General features: G+C 40.5%; 1 protein-coding gene across 5 annotated transcripts; it reads right to left on the reverse strand.

Annotated features, from left to right (window-relative positions):
• Positions 1-16: 16 nt before the first annotated feature.
• Positions 17-12,940, reverse strand: inpp5ka (inositol polyphosphate-5-phosphatase Ka). Of its 5 annotated transcripts, none has more exons than XM_017491015.3 (14): positions 12,685-12,940; positions 12,050-12,131; positions 8,527-8,631; positions 8,095-8,203; positions 7,744-7,860; positions 6,958-7,133; positions 5,263-5,374; positions 5,079-5,188; positions 4,966-4,992; positions 2,839-3,085; positions 2,399-2,536; positions 1,414-1,497; positions 1,181-1,285; positions 17-1,056 (listed from the first exon to the last, which is right to left on the reverse strand). In XM_017491015.3, exons 2-14 carry the CDS (start codon positions 12,121-12,123, stop codon positions 976-978), a joined length of 1,485 nt encoding a protein of 494 aa, XP_017346504.1. In that variant the 5' UTR covers positions 12,124-12,131; positions 12,685-12,940; the 3' UTR covers positions 17-975. The 5 variants fall into 5 exon arrangements, with proteins under 5 accessions (XP_017346504.1, XP_017346503.2, XP_017346502.1 ...); XM_017491014.3 differs by having other exon boundaries at positions 12,585-12,940; XM_017491013.3 differs by having other exon boundaries at positions 12,675-12,939.
• Positions 12,941-13,854: the final 914 nt, after the last annotated feature.

Consider the following 13,854-nt stretch of genomic DNA (forward strand, 5'->3'; position numbering starts at 1 on the left):
GGACAAACAAACGTCCTCCTGGGAAGTTTTTATTTTTCACCCATTTAAAACGCTAAACATATCTTTTAATAGAATTATCAATGAAACCGTGCCAAAAAAATAAAAATGATTCCTGATCATCAAACTCGTTGCTATGCGTTCTCACGTACTTATTTATACAGATAAAGAAACGTGAGCGATATCTTTTGGGTAATATAAACGATAAATACGGTTAAATAAAATCGTACATTCAAGTAACCCTACACATATGTAATAATGTAGACACATCTGGCTGGACAACACATACTAATAAACAGAAATACAAGTAATGCAGGTAAAATGATCTGATCCGATAACTGCGTGTAACGTAACATTATGCGTTGTACAAACTACACGTTTCGTGTCAGAGCGATCGGTGCAAAGTGCGATTTTTTTTCTACATTACATTCTTCTTTTGTAACAGATTTAAATAAACCTGACAGAACTAATAATAACACTGATGACAGTGATTACAGCATTTCAGTAGCACGGAGCAGGAAAAGGCAGATTAAAAACGCCTTAAAAATATTACACTGGCTATAAAGCTATAGGAATAAAACGTACCACTCAGAATGGTGCGATATTAATACAAGTTTTCGTCTAGACTTAGAGATTTAGAGACAGTTTTATAGGCTTACAGTCAAAATAATTATGGGGGCAACAAATATCACTGGGGGGGGGGGGGGGGGGGGGGGGGAGAGGCAGCACAGGAGTAAAAATAATAATAATAATAATAATAATAATAATAATAATAATTATAATAATAAGACACAAAAAGAGCAATGATTAAAGAAGAATGGAGAAAACCTTAGGATTAATTTAAAATAAAAACGTTGAAAGATTTGATGTTCAGATAAAATTGCACTTCAATTTAAACTAAAATAAATTCTTCTGTTTTTCTGAAGCAGAAACAGCATCCGTCACTGACGAGCCTCAAAACGGCGCGTTCGCCTGGTCCTAACTGGCCGAATCCCGTCCGAATCTGTTAACGTTCTGGGGTAGGAAGCCTTCTTCAATCGCCGCTTGCGACGCGTGAACCTACGAGAGGAAACGTCGAGTTTAACTGGCAGGGTGATGTTTCTAATCGGTGTGAAAAGCGACTATTTAAAGTAGTGCTAGGAAGATTAGTTTTCACATAGGAGTGCTTACTGTACGGACTCACTTTAAAAGGTTCGCTGATACCCACAATGCACTGCAGGTTACTACTGTAGTAGCACAGTACACATTCCCCACCTAGAACCGGGATCTCCTCCTTGCTCACATAAACCTGTAAGCAACACAAACAAATAAATAAACAAATAAATAAACAAATAAATACAAAGCAGATAAATTCATTATAAATTCAGCTTCTCGGTGTGAGTGTTGACTGCAGGAGGCAGATTTGCACCATGTTACCTGGATGAGCTCGTTACTCAAGGCCACCTGGTCATCTTTTACCCAGGTATAGGTGATGTAATCATAAATGCTCTGGAATCCAACCTGGATAGTGAGAGACAGTGTGAGAGAGTGTGAGGGAGAGCGAGAGAGAGTGTGAGAGAGAGCGAGAGAGCGAGAGAGAGAGTGAGAGAGAGTGAGAGAGAGTGAGAGAGAGAGAGAGTGAGAGAGAGAGAGAGAGTGAGAGGGAGAGAATGAGAGAGAGAGTAAGAGATAGAGAGAGTAAGAGAGAGTGCGCGAGAGTGAGAGAGCGAGAGTGACAGTAAGAGAGAGAGAGAGAGTGAGAGAGAGAGTGAGAGAGTAAGAGATAGAGAGAGCAAGAGAGAGAGAGTGTGCATGAGATTGAGAGAGAGAGTGAGCGACAGAGAGAGAATGAGAGAGAGAGTGAGAGAGTAAGAGTGAGATAGAGAGTGCGCGAGAGTGAGAGAGAGAGTGAGTGTGAAAGAAGAGAGAAAGAGTGAGAGTAAGAGAGAGAGCGAGAGTAAGAGTGAGTGAGAGAGAGTGTGTGTGTGTGTGTGTGTGAGAGAGAGAGAGAGAGAGAGAGAGCACCAGACAGAGAGAGACAGATAGTCAGAGAGAGAGACAGACCGACAGAGAGAGAGAGAGAGAGACAGTCAGAGAGACAGACAGATAGACAGAGAGCCCGACTGAGAGAGAGAAAGACAGAGAGACAGACAGACAGACAGACCAACAGAGAGACAGAGAGAGACAGTCAGAGAGACAGACAGACAGACAGAGAGCCCGACAGAGAGAGAGAAAGACAGAGAGACAGACAGACCAACAGAGAGAGAGAGACAGACAGACAGACTAACAGAGAGAGAGAGACAGACAGACAGACACACAGAGAGACAGAGAGACACAGAGAGAGAGACAGACAGACAGAGCGAGCGATATCATCCGTCACTCCTCCAGGCACGAGTCGTCGAGTGCAGATTCGGATCCTGACCTTATAAAGGCCAACCCAGTCCCAGGCGCTGGAGGGAAACTGCTCCAGAGGGCAGTAGGTCACCACAGCGTCCATGTCTGCGCTCCATTCACCCTCGGCACGCACACGCACCAGTGGAGTCTCGTACATCCTCCTCAGCTGGAGGGTTCAAAACCATAAACACATCGTTATATACTGGCACACTTAATAAAAATGAGCAAAAATGACCGTATTAAACAAACACTACACAAAATTATTTACTGCTTATCTTTCTTCTGACTTAGATTACATTACAAGTATTTTTTTTCTTAACAGTAAAAAAATCTAGACACGATATCCTGGCATGTTTGAGTTTGAAATATCACCACTTGCATGCGTAATGCAATTGTGCCTCATTTTCTAAACCGCACTGTGGATCGTTATATAAAGATGCAGCGCAGCAAAGGCGAGGCGAGCATCACCTCCAGTCTGAAGATGCCCGTGACGGGTTTATGGTCACTGATGCCGTACTCCATGTTGCTGGTGTAAGCGTCCTGCTCTACTTTGAGAGGAAATTCATCCAACGGTTCCTCGAGCTGCTTCTGCTCTCCATCATAATCACCACCACCATCATATTCATCAAGGTCTTTATCCGCATTCTCAGGGGGAGGTTTGGTGTTCATCCGCCACAGGATCCGATCGCACCACGCAGGCTTTCGCTTTTTCCCGCTGGTCAGTCACGTGAGTAGGAGAGGAGAGGAGATGGAGAGGAGATGGAGAGGAGATGGAGAGGAGAGGGAGAGGACATGGAGAGGAGATGGAGAGGAGATGGAGATGGAGAGGAGATGGAGAGGAGATGGAGAGGAGATGGAGATGGAGAGGGAGAGGAGAGGGAGAGGAGATGGAGATGGAGAGGGAGAGGAGATGGAGAGGAGATGGAGATGGAGAGGGAGAGGAGAGGGAGAGGAGATGGAGATGGAGAGGAGATGGAGAGGAGATGGAGATGGAGAGGGAGAGGAGATGGAGAGGAGATGGAGAGGAGATGGAGATGGAGAGGAGATGGAGAGGAGATGGAGAGGAGAGGAGATGAGAGGAGATGAGAGGAGAGGAGAGGAGATGGAAAGGAGAGAAGATGGAGAGAAGATGGAGATGGAGAGATGAGAGGAGACGAGAGGAGAGGAGATGGAGATGGAGAGAAGATGGAGAGGGAGAGGAGAGGAGATGGAGAGGGAGAGGAGAGGAGATGGAGAGGAGAGGGAGAGGAGATGGAGAGGAGATGGAGATGGAGAGGGAGAGGAGATGGTGAGGAGAGGGAGAGGAGAGGAGAGGGAGAGGAGAGGGAGAGGAGAGGGAGAGGAGAGAAGATGGAGATGGAGAGATGAGAGGAGAGGAGATGAGAGGAGATGAGAGGAGAGGAGAGGAGATGAGAGGAGATGGAGATGGAGAGGAGATGAGAGGAGAGGAGATGAGAGGAGAGGAGATGGAGATGGAGAGGAGACGGAGAGCAGATGGAGAGGAGATGGAGAGGAGAGGAGATGAGAGGAGAGGAGAGGAGATGGAAAGGAGAGAAGATGGAGAGAAGATGGAGATGGAGAGATGAGAGGAGACGAGAGGAGAGGAGATGGAGATGGAGAGAAGATGGAGAGGAGAGGAGAGATAAAACAAAGGCAACCCGAGTAAACACAAAATCCGGTTTTAAATGATAGCAAAAAAAAAGTTCTCCAATACCAGCTAGGCCTGTGTGAAAAAGTATTTGCCCCCCGTAGTTATTAATCCCTCAGATCTATGAAACAGCATTCATAATGGAGTTCAGCTGGACTAGACACAACCAGGCCTGATTACTGCAAACCCTGTTCAATCACATCAACACTTACACAGCAAACACTTCAACCTTTTCACCGGCATCTTACCCAGTAACACACTATGCCAACGTGAGGAATGAAGAATGAAAGAAATGATGAGGACGAAGGTGAAACTTTTGAGCGGGATGATGGGTGTAAATTATCATTTTGTCTTCATGTCAATATCTTACGTAGCTTCTGAAGGGCAGAACTAAAGAAAATAATATAATGAATAATTTATGACGATTACAAAGGAATTAAAATAAATAAAGAAAGTGTACGTAAGTACGGACTTACATACTTGCTTACTTATGTTGTTGCTCGCTTAATTAATGAATTAATCATCTCTAGTTTAACAGCCAGATTTCAAATGTAATATGTAAATCAGGCAAATTGTGACAGGATGTTATTAACACTCCGTTTCCTTTTAATTCTTTATACATCACATCTTTTATTCAGGTTATACCTACTTTATTTCATTGATACTTTTCATACTACAATTTCACACTATTATTAGCAGTATTAGTATAATCGTCTTCTGCACCCGTTAATCACGTGACACACAATGAGAGTGTTAGGACAGTAAGGTTACAGGAACGGAGAGATCACCCGACGCTCTGTAACGTGGTCTTTTTATTATATAGTGACGTTTAGCGAGTTTAGTACGAGGAGAATTTCAGCGAAAGAGGACTACGGAGTAGAGCGTTAGTGAAGAACAAGTGAGGGTTTGCCCGCGAGGGGGTTTATTTTGAATAATTGAACTCTTACGTAAGACCGAACCAAGCCGTCTGCAGCCTGTGAGGGCGAGAGAGGACAGACCTGAGTAACTGTAACGCGATGCAGCTGTAGGACGCTGCAGGAGGCGCTCACGTTACACCCACCTCGAGTCGTATTTATCAGAGTTCAAGTCGAATTTGTAGGTAGGCTGAAACTCGAGAGGTCCTTCTTCAAACTGCTGCAGTCTGGGGATCTTCTTCTTCATCATAGTCAGCTGAAGAGACAAAAGGAGGATTACGCGGCAAGTCGAGACTTTCTTCGGGAACGCGGTCGTGTCTCTGTATGTACCTGGTCTTTAGACCACAGCAGGTTGAAATTCTTGCTGCTGATGCAGTTGCGGATGAAGTGCATCCCGTGGTCTTCGATACGAAAATTCAAGTCTCCGAACCAGAAGACGAGCCTAAAAACAGACCGGCGTTGGTTACAACAGGTGCTAGGGAGTGATAATCGTTTCATTTGAATCCAGTTCAGACCTGGTCATTCAACTTCTGCGTAGAAAAGCGCTAGATAAACGTAACACCACATCCAGCAGCGACCTTAGTTTACCCCAGGAGGTCTCCCATCCAGGTACTGTCCAGGCTCAACCCTGCTTAGCTTCAGGAGAAAACCAGGCGAGAACTGCAGGTTGACGCGGCTATAACGTAAGAGACTTGTTCTGTGGACGTCAGGGATCGTCGGGGACGCATACGGCCAGTTAACGCTTGTAGAGTGAACGCCGGCACGTCCGCAACAAAAAAGCTCGTGCACCTCTCCCGCGATGCTCGCTCAAGCTAATGCGCATGCTGCTGTTTCTGCGGTTTATTTGAAAAGTTGAGAAGCGTAGCAGTAAATCCCAGGTTGACTAAAACTACAGGTGCCTGATTAACTTTTGACCGTATAAAATGACATCAGCTGACATTATCGGTTATTCTGTTCAGTGCTGCTGAATTCTGAATCCTCTAACCTGATTGGTCGGAAGGTGGTGATTAATTTTTCTATCACAGCAGCACTGAAAATTGCTCCAGCTGCATTACACGCATTACATTAACGCGCTTGCAATATGTTAATGTTATTAGGTGAATAATAACACTGATTAAAATGTGTGGTTTTTTTTAAATAAAGATAACTCTATAAACGTTGATATGGTGAGGTTTTGTTTAAGGAGATGTTTATGTAACGTTTCTGGAAGGAGTCTCCAGTGTCAGTGCTTTGTAACGGTCAGGTTTCTTATGAGAAGTAGTTTATTTCTATGGTCTTATTACAGAGGGGGGAAAAAAACGCAGGCTGGAGTGGGAACAACTGTTTTGCAGCTGCTATAGTTACAGTTACATTTATATAGAGCTTTTCTAGACACTCAAAGCGCTTTACATAGTATGGGGGATGGGGATCTCCTCAACCACCACTAGTGTGTAGCGAAGGCAGCCATATTGCACCAGAATGGAGAGGAGAGTGATGTAGCTAATTCAGAGCTGGGGAGCCATGATAGATAAGGGCCAATGGGGGATCTTTAACGACCACAGAGAGTCAGGACCTCGATTTAACGTCTCATCCGAAAGACGGTGCTGTTTTTACAGTATAGCGTTCCAGTCACCATACCATTCATTAGGACCCATTAGAGCCCCCTGCTGGCCACACTAATACCACTTCCTGCTTGGCTTCAGTGGAAAACCAGGCAAAAACTGCAGGTTGAAGTGTCTATAACGCAAGTGACTCGTTCTGTGGACGCTTCACAACATTAAATGCAACTACGAATGGATAAAAAGTGCAATGGTATTGGTCAATCGATAAGAAAGATGTAACCGCTGTGGCGTGAGGAATAAAACACTTCTGGACATGCTGTTATTGGAGAAATAATAAAACAGCAACTCCCCTATAACACCACTCACACACTCCCAAGTGTTTTACTCCTTACACATCACAGCTGGGCATGGCTGATTTCTCACGTCGAACAGGCCCTGTTATATACGGAACACTTTGCATCATACTCACTGCACACTCACTCACTTGTGGTCTAAAACAGATGGAGTGTTTTTGCCGTCAAACGTCTGGGAGTTCAGGATGTGCTCAAATTCCTCCACCCTTTGAGAGGCGTAATTGATGTGGGCTGCCAGGTGACAGTTGAGGAAGCAGAGCGAATGACCGTAGAAGGAGATACGGAGGCTCACCCCTCCTTTATTACCCTGAGCAGCACAGAGATAGTTACAGTGACTGCTAAATTCATAAAATGAGCATCGTTACGTTATACGAAGATTCCTAAGCGGTTTTCGAATACGGTCTGATATTAGATGTCTGAGAATCGACTGATTTGTCCCCCCCCCCCCCCCCCCCCCCACACTTTAACAATGCTGCGAAAGCTGTGTCCCGGACACCCCATGCGTCCTTATTTTCATTCATTCAAGTCGACCGTGAGCTCAAGATAGAAGCAGTGGTCCTAACTGAGCACACTCATTGGAAAACTCAGGCAGTATCACAAATGAAAAAAAATAACTTTTAAAAAAAAAAAAAACAAATCAACGGATCAGATCGCAAATCCGATCTGATAACCAATCCAGGTTAAAATCCCTTTCAATACCAGATCGATGAATCCCATCCTATTCAAGCATTAACCAATACGGTGGCCAAACATGAGCAAAACATGAGTAGGAATAAAAAAAGATGCATCCCGGAACACAGGTGTCCATGGAAACGCATAAAACGCAGGTTTCTGAATTGGGGTATGGCCTGTTTAAACCCATACGGAGCAGAAATATCCTGTGCTGTAGTGGGAAATACTCTGCAGCATGCACTAACCCAGTATCCGTAGATCCCGGTGCGAGTGTACGTGGTCCGGATGTCTCGGATAAAGGGGAGGTGCTCTAACTTAGAAAAGAGCAGCAGCAGCAGTCCCTGCATCCTCACAGAGGACACCTGAGCAAAGAAAGAGAGAGATCATGTGCCGTTCGATTAGCTTTAAAATGTTGCTGCCCTGATATATAGTGCATGTGAGATCTATCCGGTATCCGTCTCTCGGTGTAATAAAACTACTTCGTCTGAGAGGACGAGTCTACTGGGGTTTGTCTGAATTTCCGCCACAAACCCCAATATCGGTTCGGTTTGTCCGTTATACTAGTCAGGTCTGCGTAGAAATGAACGAAGCCGTACTTGAATATAGCCCAGAGGAGTCAGCGTGTTCATGAACAGGCAACTCCAGGAATCTCCGAAAGCCAGATCTTTGACGAACTTCAGAGGTGCTGCTCTCACTTCCTGTAAACTGGGAAAGGAAAGCAGAACGAACAAGTGACGGCGGCTTAGACGAACACCTCCGTACACAAAGGATCGAAAGTTTACAGAAGCTAAACATCGATCCAATCTGATGACTTTGCTGTTTTCGCATGAACTCGGTGCCGTGACCCGGATGGCACATTTCTGGTGAGTGACGCCATTACATACAGTATGAACCAAGAGAAACAAACCGGTCCGGTGGTTTCACTGTTGTAGCCAGCATAAGCATTGAAGGCTTTGAAGTGGAAAGCGTACTCGTCACTTTTAATAATATCTGAAATATGGAAATTACATAAGCCGATCAGCACCGACCCGATCACATAGAGGTCTGCTTTCTTCGGGGAATTAAGCTGCAGTAGGGACGTGATGTCATCAGGAGGCTCTGCTGTAGCCACGTTCCATGTGACCATGAAGAGCCTGGAAGAGGGGGGGGGGATATAAAGAAATGCATTAGAATTAAAAATAGAAGCGTACGGCAATTCAATTAACTTTCGTCAAATCTTAATGCAGTGATTTATAACACGGCAATAATTACAGCACTTTTCCAGACGGCTACGTGAAGTCCGACCCAGCCTGCTGACCTGCTGTGATTAACAAAAACCCCTTCGATTAATCAGCGCATAAAGTACAGAGGAATGTATGCTGTATAATTTTACCCTATACATTAGCAGCTTTTCATTTGTGAAATCACTCGAACACACCTTTCATTTTATTCATAGGTATAATTTGCATTAAAGAACAACATGCAGAACGGAAACAAATGAGTTCAGAGTCACAGAAACAAGCAATCTGCAGGGATCCATTTTTAAAAAATATTTTCTTAAAATGTAACTCGACCAAAATCGGAACTGATGACCGATTGCTGGAACTATCGGTTATCGGCAGAAATCCACACTGATAGTTTTTCCTGGTTGCGTGAGAAGGGTCCGCTGTCATTATACAGTACGAGAGCGGCCTCCAGAGGCGAAATAAATACTATCACTGACCAATTTTGTTGTGTTATTTGAAGTGTTTTTTGATGTCTCTATTTTTATTTGTTATTTGGAGTGTTACTGTTTGGTTCAGTTTGGAGGTATATCTTTTATATGCTTTAATATTTATTAATAATTAATTAAGTTCAGACACACTCATTCTTTACTTTTATTCTTCCCCCAAGTTTTATAATAATAATAATAATAATAATAATAATAATAATAATAATAATAATAATAAAGTCATAAAAACTCTGGAATAACACAAACGGAACTATGGGAATTATGTTGTGATAAAAAAAATCCAAAATAAATCAAAATAATTTTGTATTTTAGCATCTTAGTCGACGCCCTTTTTGGCTAGAATTTCCAGAAATGTATTCTTGTCATTTTCTCGACCGATTTCTTGAGGGATTTCCCTGTAGATGCTTTTTAAACAGTATTAAAGGAGTTCCCGCCTACGCCGGACTCTTATCGGCTGCTTTCTGGAATATTTCTCTCCGAGTCGTCCGTTTAGATAAAGTTTTTTTTTTTTTTTTTTGTAAATAAAATGTTCGTTTTCTAGTTAAAGAAACGGACACGTCGGCGCGATTATATTTCTGTCTACGTCACCGATTTCGCACGTTTAATCACACGCCTTCAGAGCAAAAGCTTTTTAACGTCATGAGAAACGTTTCAGTCGCGTGTCCACAAACTTTTGACCGGCGGTGTATATTAATACTTATTGCGTTTAAAAAAAACTACAGTACATTTTCATGGTACAGTCAGTACTGTTTATTTTTGTAATAAAGTTCAGCAGTATTTTACTTTGAGTGTTATATTTTCACTCGGTATAAATTTTAAAAACTATCACTTGATTTAATCGTTCATCGGCAGGTAGGTACTATCGGTCCACTATCCGTCGTGTTCAATCAGAACAACTGCAAAACACTCTGAGCACTTGGATTACCAAAAAACAAAGTCTACCTCACCGACTACTGATGAGTTTTGTCTTTTGGAAAATCTTTACCTCAGTAAATTAATTTTAATATTAAAATTAACTTTGCTTGTTTGTTTTTACCTCACCGTAAATCTGTGTGTACCTGTATGCAAATAAAAGGCAAATGAGGGCAGTGGTAGCTCAGTGGTTAAGACATCAGGACTACGGCTCAGAAGGTCGTGAGTTCAAACCCCGACCTGCCACTGCTGGGCCCCTGAGCATGGCCCTGAACCCTCAACTGCTCAGCTGTATAAATGAGTTAAACGTAAGTCGCTGTTGAATGGGATGACAAAATACTCATGTAGGCTACTATTATACAGTATTGTTAATCGTCAACAAACAAAGCTCATACACAGTGTATATGAAGACTTAAATGCTTATTAATTAAATAAAGCTAATAACTGTACATGAACATATACATAAAACGCATTCTTTATAACGGGAAAAAAAAAAAAAAAGAGTTATGTTATGTTCAACAAGCATCATCACTCTTTCACAATGTCTTACTTGCATCACCGAGCATTAAAGACGACGTGTGACCCTGTGGATAAAGCCAGCACACATCGGCACATGTTACACAACTTGCACGGTGTTTTCCATAAACCACTAAATCTTCACATCTCTAAACCAGAACCTAATCCAATTGTTCTGCCTGAGAAACGTAAATCCCCGCAGTCTAATCCTCTGCAGCTTTCTTTCAGGCCAGAATGAAGGAGTTTAGTGTTCATGCTGTGAATCCAGTGATGGGGATTAAAGCGAAAGACGTTCATGAGACACAACGGCACTCGGAAGCGATCGCTTCCATTGTGACCGCAGCACAATTGTTCAACTCTGACACACATTTAATGACCATCGTATTTATACATCAAGAGCTTCTTTTTTTATCCTTAAACTAGAAATATAACACCTAGAGACGTGCTGTTACGGGAAAAACATCAACAACAGGCCTGGTTCAAAGCACAGTTACTGTTAACATCTTAACGTTTTTTTATTTTCCAATAACAGCCCAAAATCCCAAAGTGTTTTATTCCTCTTATTCTACCGCAATCTGTCAATGGCTAAAAGTTTTATTTATTAAGGAACAATGCTTTTTATCTGTTTAGGACAGCACTATGAGAACCCATGTTCTGGAGAAAGAAGTCCATCTCCAGAAAAGTCCAGCAAAGTCTGGTTAATAAAGAAATTCATTCATTTAAAAAAAAAAAAAAAAAAAAAATACTAACTTTATATATATTTTTATTTTTTATTTTTTTGCATTTAATTAACCTTTATTCTTTGTCTTGCTTTTTTTAGTCAATTATTGTACAGTTATTCTATTTCACCCAATTTTTTATTATATAATATATAAACACTATATATAATTATATTATATATTATACATTATTTTATAGATACAGACTATTATTTTCTATTATTGTTTTATTTATTGTTTTAATATTATGATATCTGCTTCTTCTTCCTCTTATTATTATTATTATTTATATTACAATTTTCTGCAATTTATTGATTTTTAATCATTTGCATATTTTACTATTTTATTTTTGACTAACTTTTTTTATTACCTCTAACTGCATTTGAAAAGTATAGAAGGTGCTATATTAACAGCATGTATTCTTATTATTCTTACTAACACCAACACTGTCAATAATAATAACAATAACAACAATAATATTAATAATAATAATAATAATAATAATACATTTACTGAACATTTTTCAACTGAGTAATATTACTTTAGAGAGAGAGATAAAATCAGTAAATTGTGCTTGAGACCTACAGGAACATGGTTTTGCAAAAAAAAAAAAAAAAAAAAAAAAAAAATTATTAAAAAAAAATTTAAAATATATCCAATAAATAAAAAACACAGTATAACAGATAAACAAACCTGAAAGTGTCGATGTTGTGCGTCTTCTGCTCCAATCTGAGAGCGTTCAGTGCTTTTAAAGTTTCCTGCTCCATCTCATCACCTGAAAACACAGAAAACTGATCAATCAATTTAACAACAACAACAACAATAATAATTAAGTAAACATTTAACAACAATTAAATAAATAAAAATAGAAAATTAATTTGCTAAGGAGAGCAATTTGGACAATTGGGATACAAATTTACACATATAACTTTGATTCAAATAATAATAATAATAATAATAATAATAATAATAAATTGAAAACTTTTTTTTATTTGTAAATAGTTTAATAAATTGGCTTAAGACGTCTTCTAAAAACAGAAGCAAGCCCATAATACTGCATATATATTATACACAGTATATTTAACTCCAGAATATATACTATGTGCTGTACTTTACTGACATATAGATCTAAACCTGTCGAAAAGGTACTTTAAATGTTAATTTAATTAAAATGAAACTTGAGTATCCTGAACTGAAAACAGGATACGGTTAATGACAAAACTGTTACCTGCTAACGTCTTACCCAGACCCCTAGCAAGACATTTAAAAATAAAAAAATAATAATAATAATAAATATATATATAATATTTGAACGCACAAATAATGACCATAAAGTACAGAATAGTTCCGTATCCAGTCCCTTTCCAGTCTGCAGCTCTTTACTGGTTTCGGACTGTAGTAAACTGTTGAACCGCACCGCCCACTTCCTCACTGTTTACAGCCGGATGCTACCGGCTCACTCCTAAATCACGCGCTACACCCTATACACGTGCACTACACCCTATACACGCGCACTTACAGCAGCCAGACCGTAACAGATTTTACAGCCTACCTAGTGCACTGCATGTACCAAAGTAACGCATTTAAAATACAACCTGCGGTTACGCGCATAAGGGGAACAGGGAAAGGTTTTGATCAAAATGGCGACCCAATTTCAAAATAAGAGTGCGCAGATTGCGTGAGGTCGTTGAAATAAATTAGTATTTAAATAATTGCATTGCAAACAAACATTTCGGGGCACGTTTAATTATTTATATGTTAGAACACTTGGTGTGATGGTCATACAGGGAAATAATTGACTAACCACCCCACAGCCCCAAGTGTTTTATTCTTCTTCTCGCTTTATATTATTCTTCTTTTACTAGTTATGCTGCAATTGAACTCTTTTTACCAGCGGTCAAAAACATGGAATGTCCTCCTGTTTTGGGGGTGCGTGTTCAGCACTGAATTTATTTGTGATGTCACCCTCCAATGGCATGTGTCTTGTAGACCCCCACTACTTCACTCACTGGTCTCTCATGATTGAACTTTTCATTTATTTACAAGGAGAATCATCTGCTACACTTCACTTCCCCACTAGGTGTCAGTGACACTTCTGTTCAAGATGCTCTTGTGGAAATTAGTGTTAAGTTAGTATAGAAAAAGTCAACAAAGTTACTAAATCAAAATTCTGGCCAGTGTAAGTACAATTATTTAACACTGTCAGTTAGAATATTATTAGTTAACTTCAATCATAATGGTTACAACATTCAAGAGCGCTAAGATTGTCAATGTTTATTGAACAGAAAACTCATTGCTAATACTAATATGGCTAATGGAACTATGAAATGCTAATTACAGCTGCACATGGTACCCATGTTGGTTTGTTTTTTTTAATATGTTGTGCATCTAAGGGGTCAACATTCCCATATTGGTCCTAATACAAGTTATAATATCCTTATATATTATTACTAGATTATATTTTCCTTGTATTCTGGCAAATACAGTAATACATGAAA

This window comes from Ictalurus punctatus, chromosome 17 (assembly GCF_001660625.3).
Source record: "Ictalurus punctatus breed USDA103 chromosome 17, Coco_2.0, whole genome shotgun sequence".
Taxonomy (NCBI): Eukaryota; Metazoa; Chordata; class Actinopteri; order Siluriformes; family Ictaluridae; genus Ictalurus; species Ictalurus punctatus.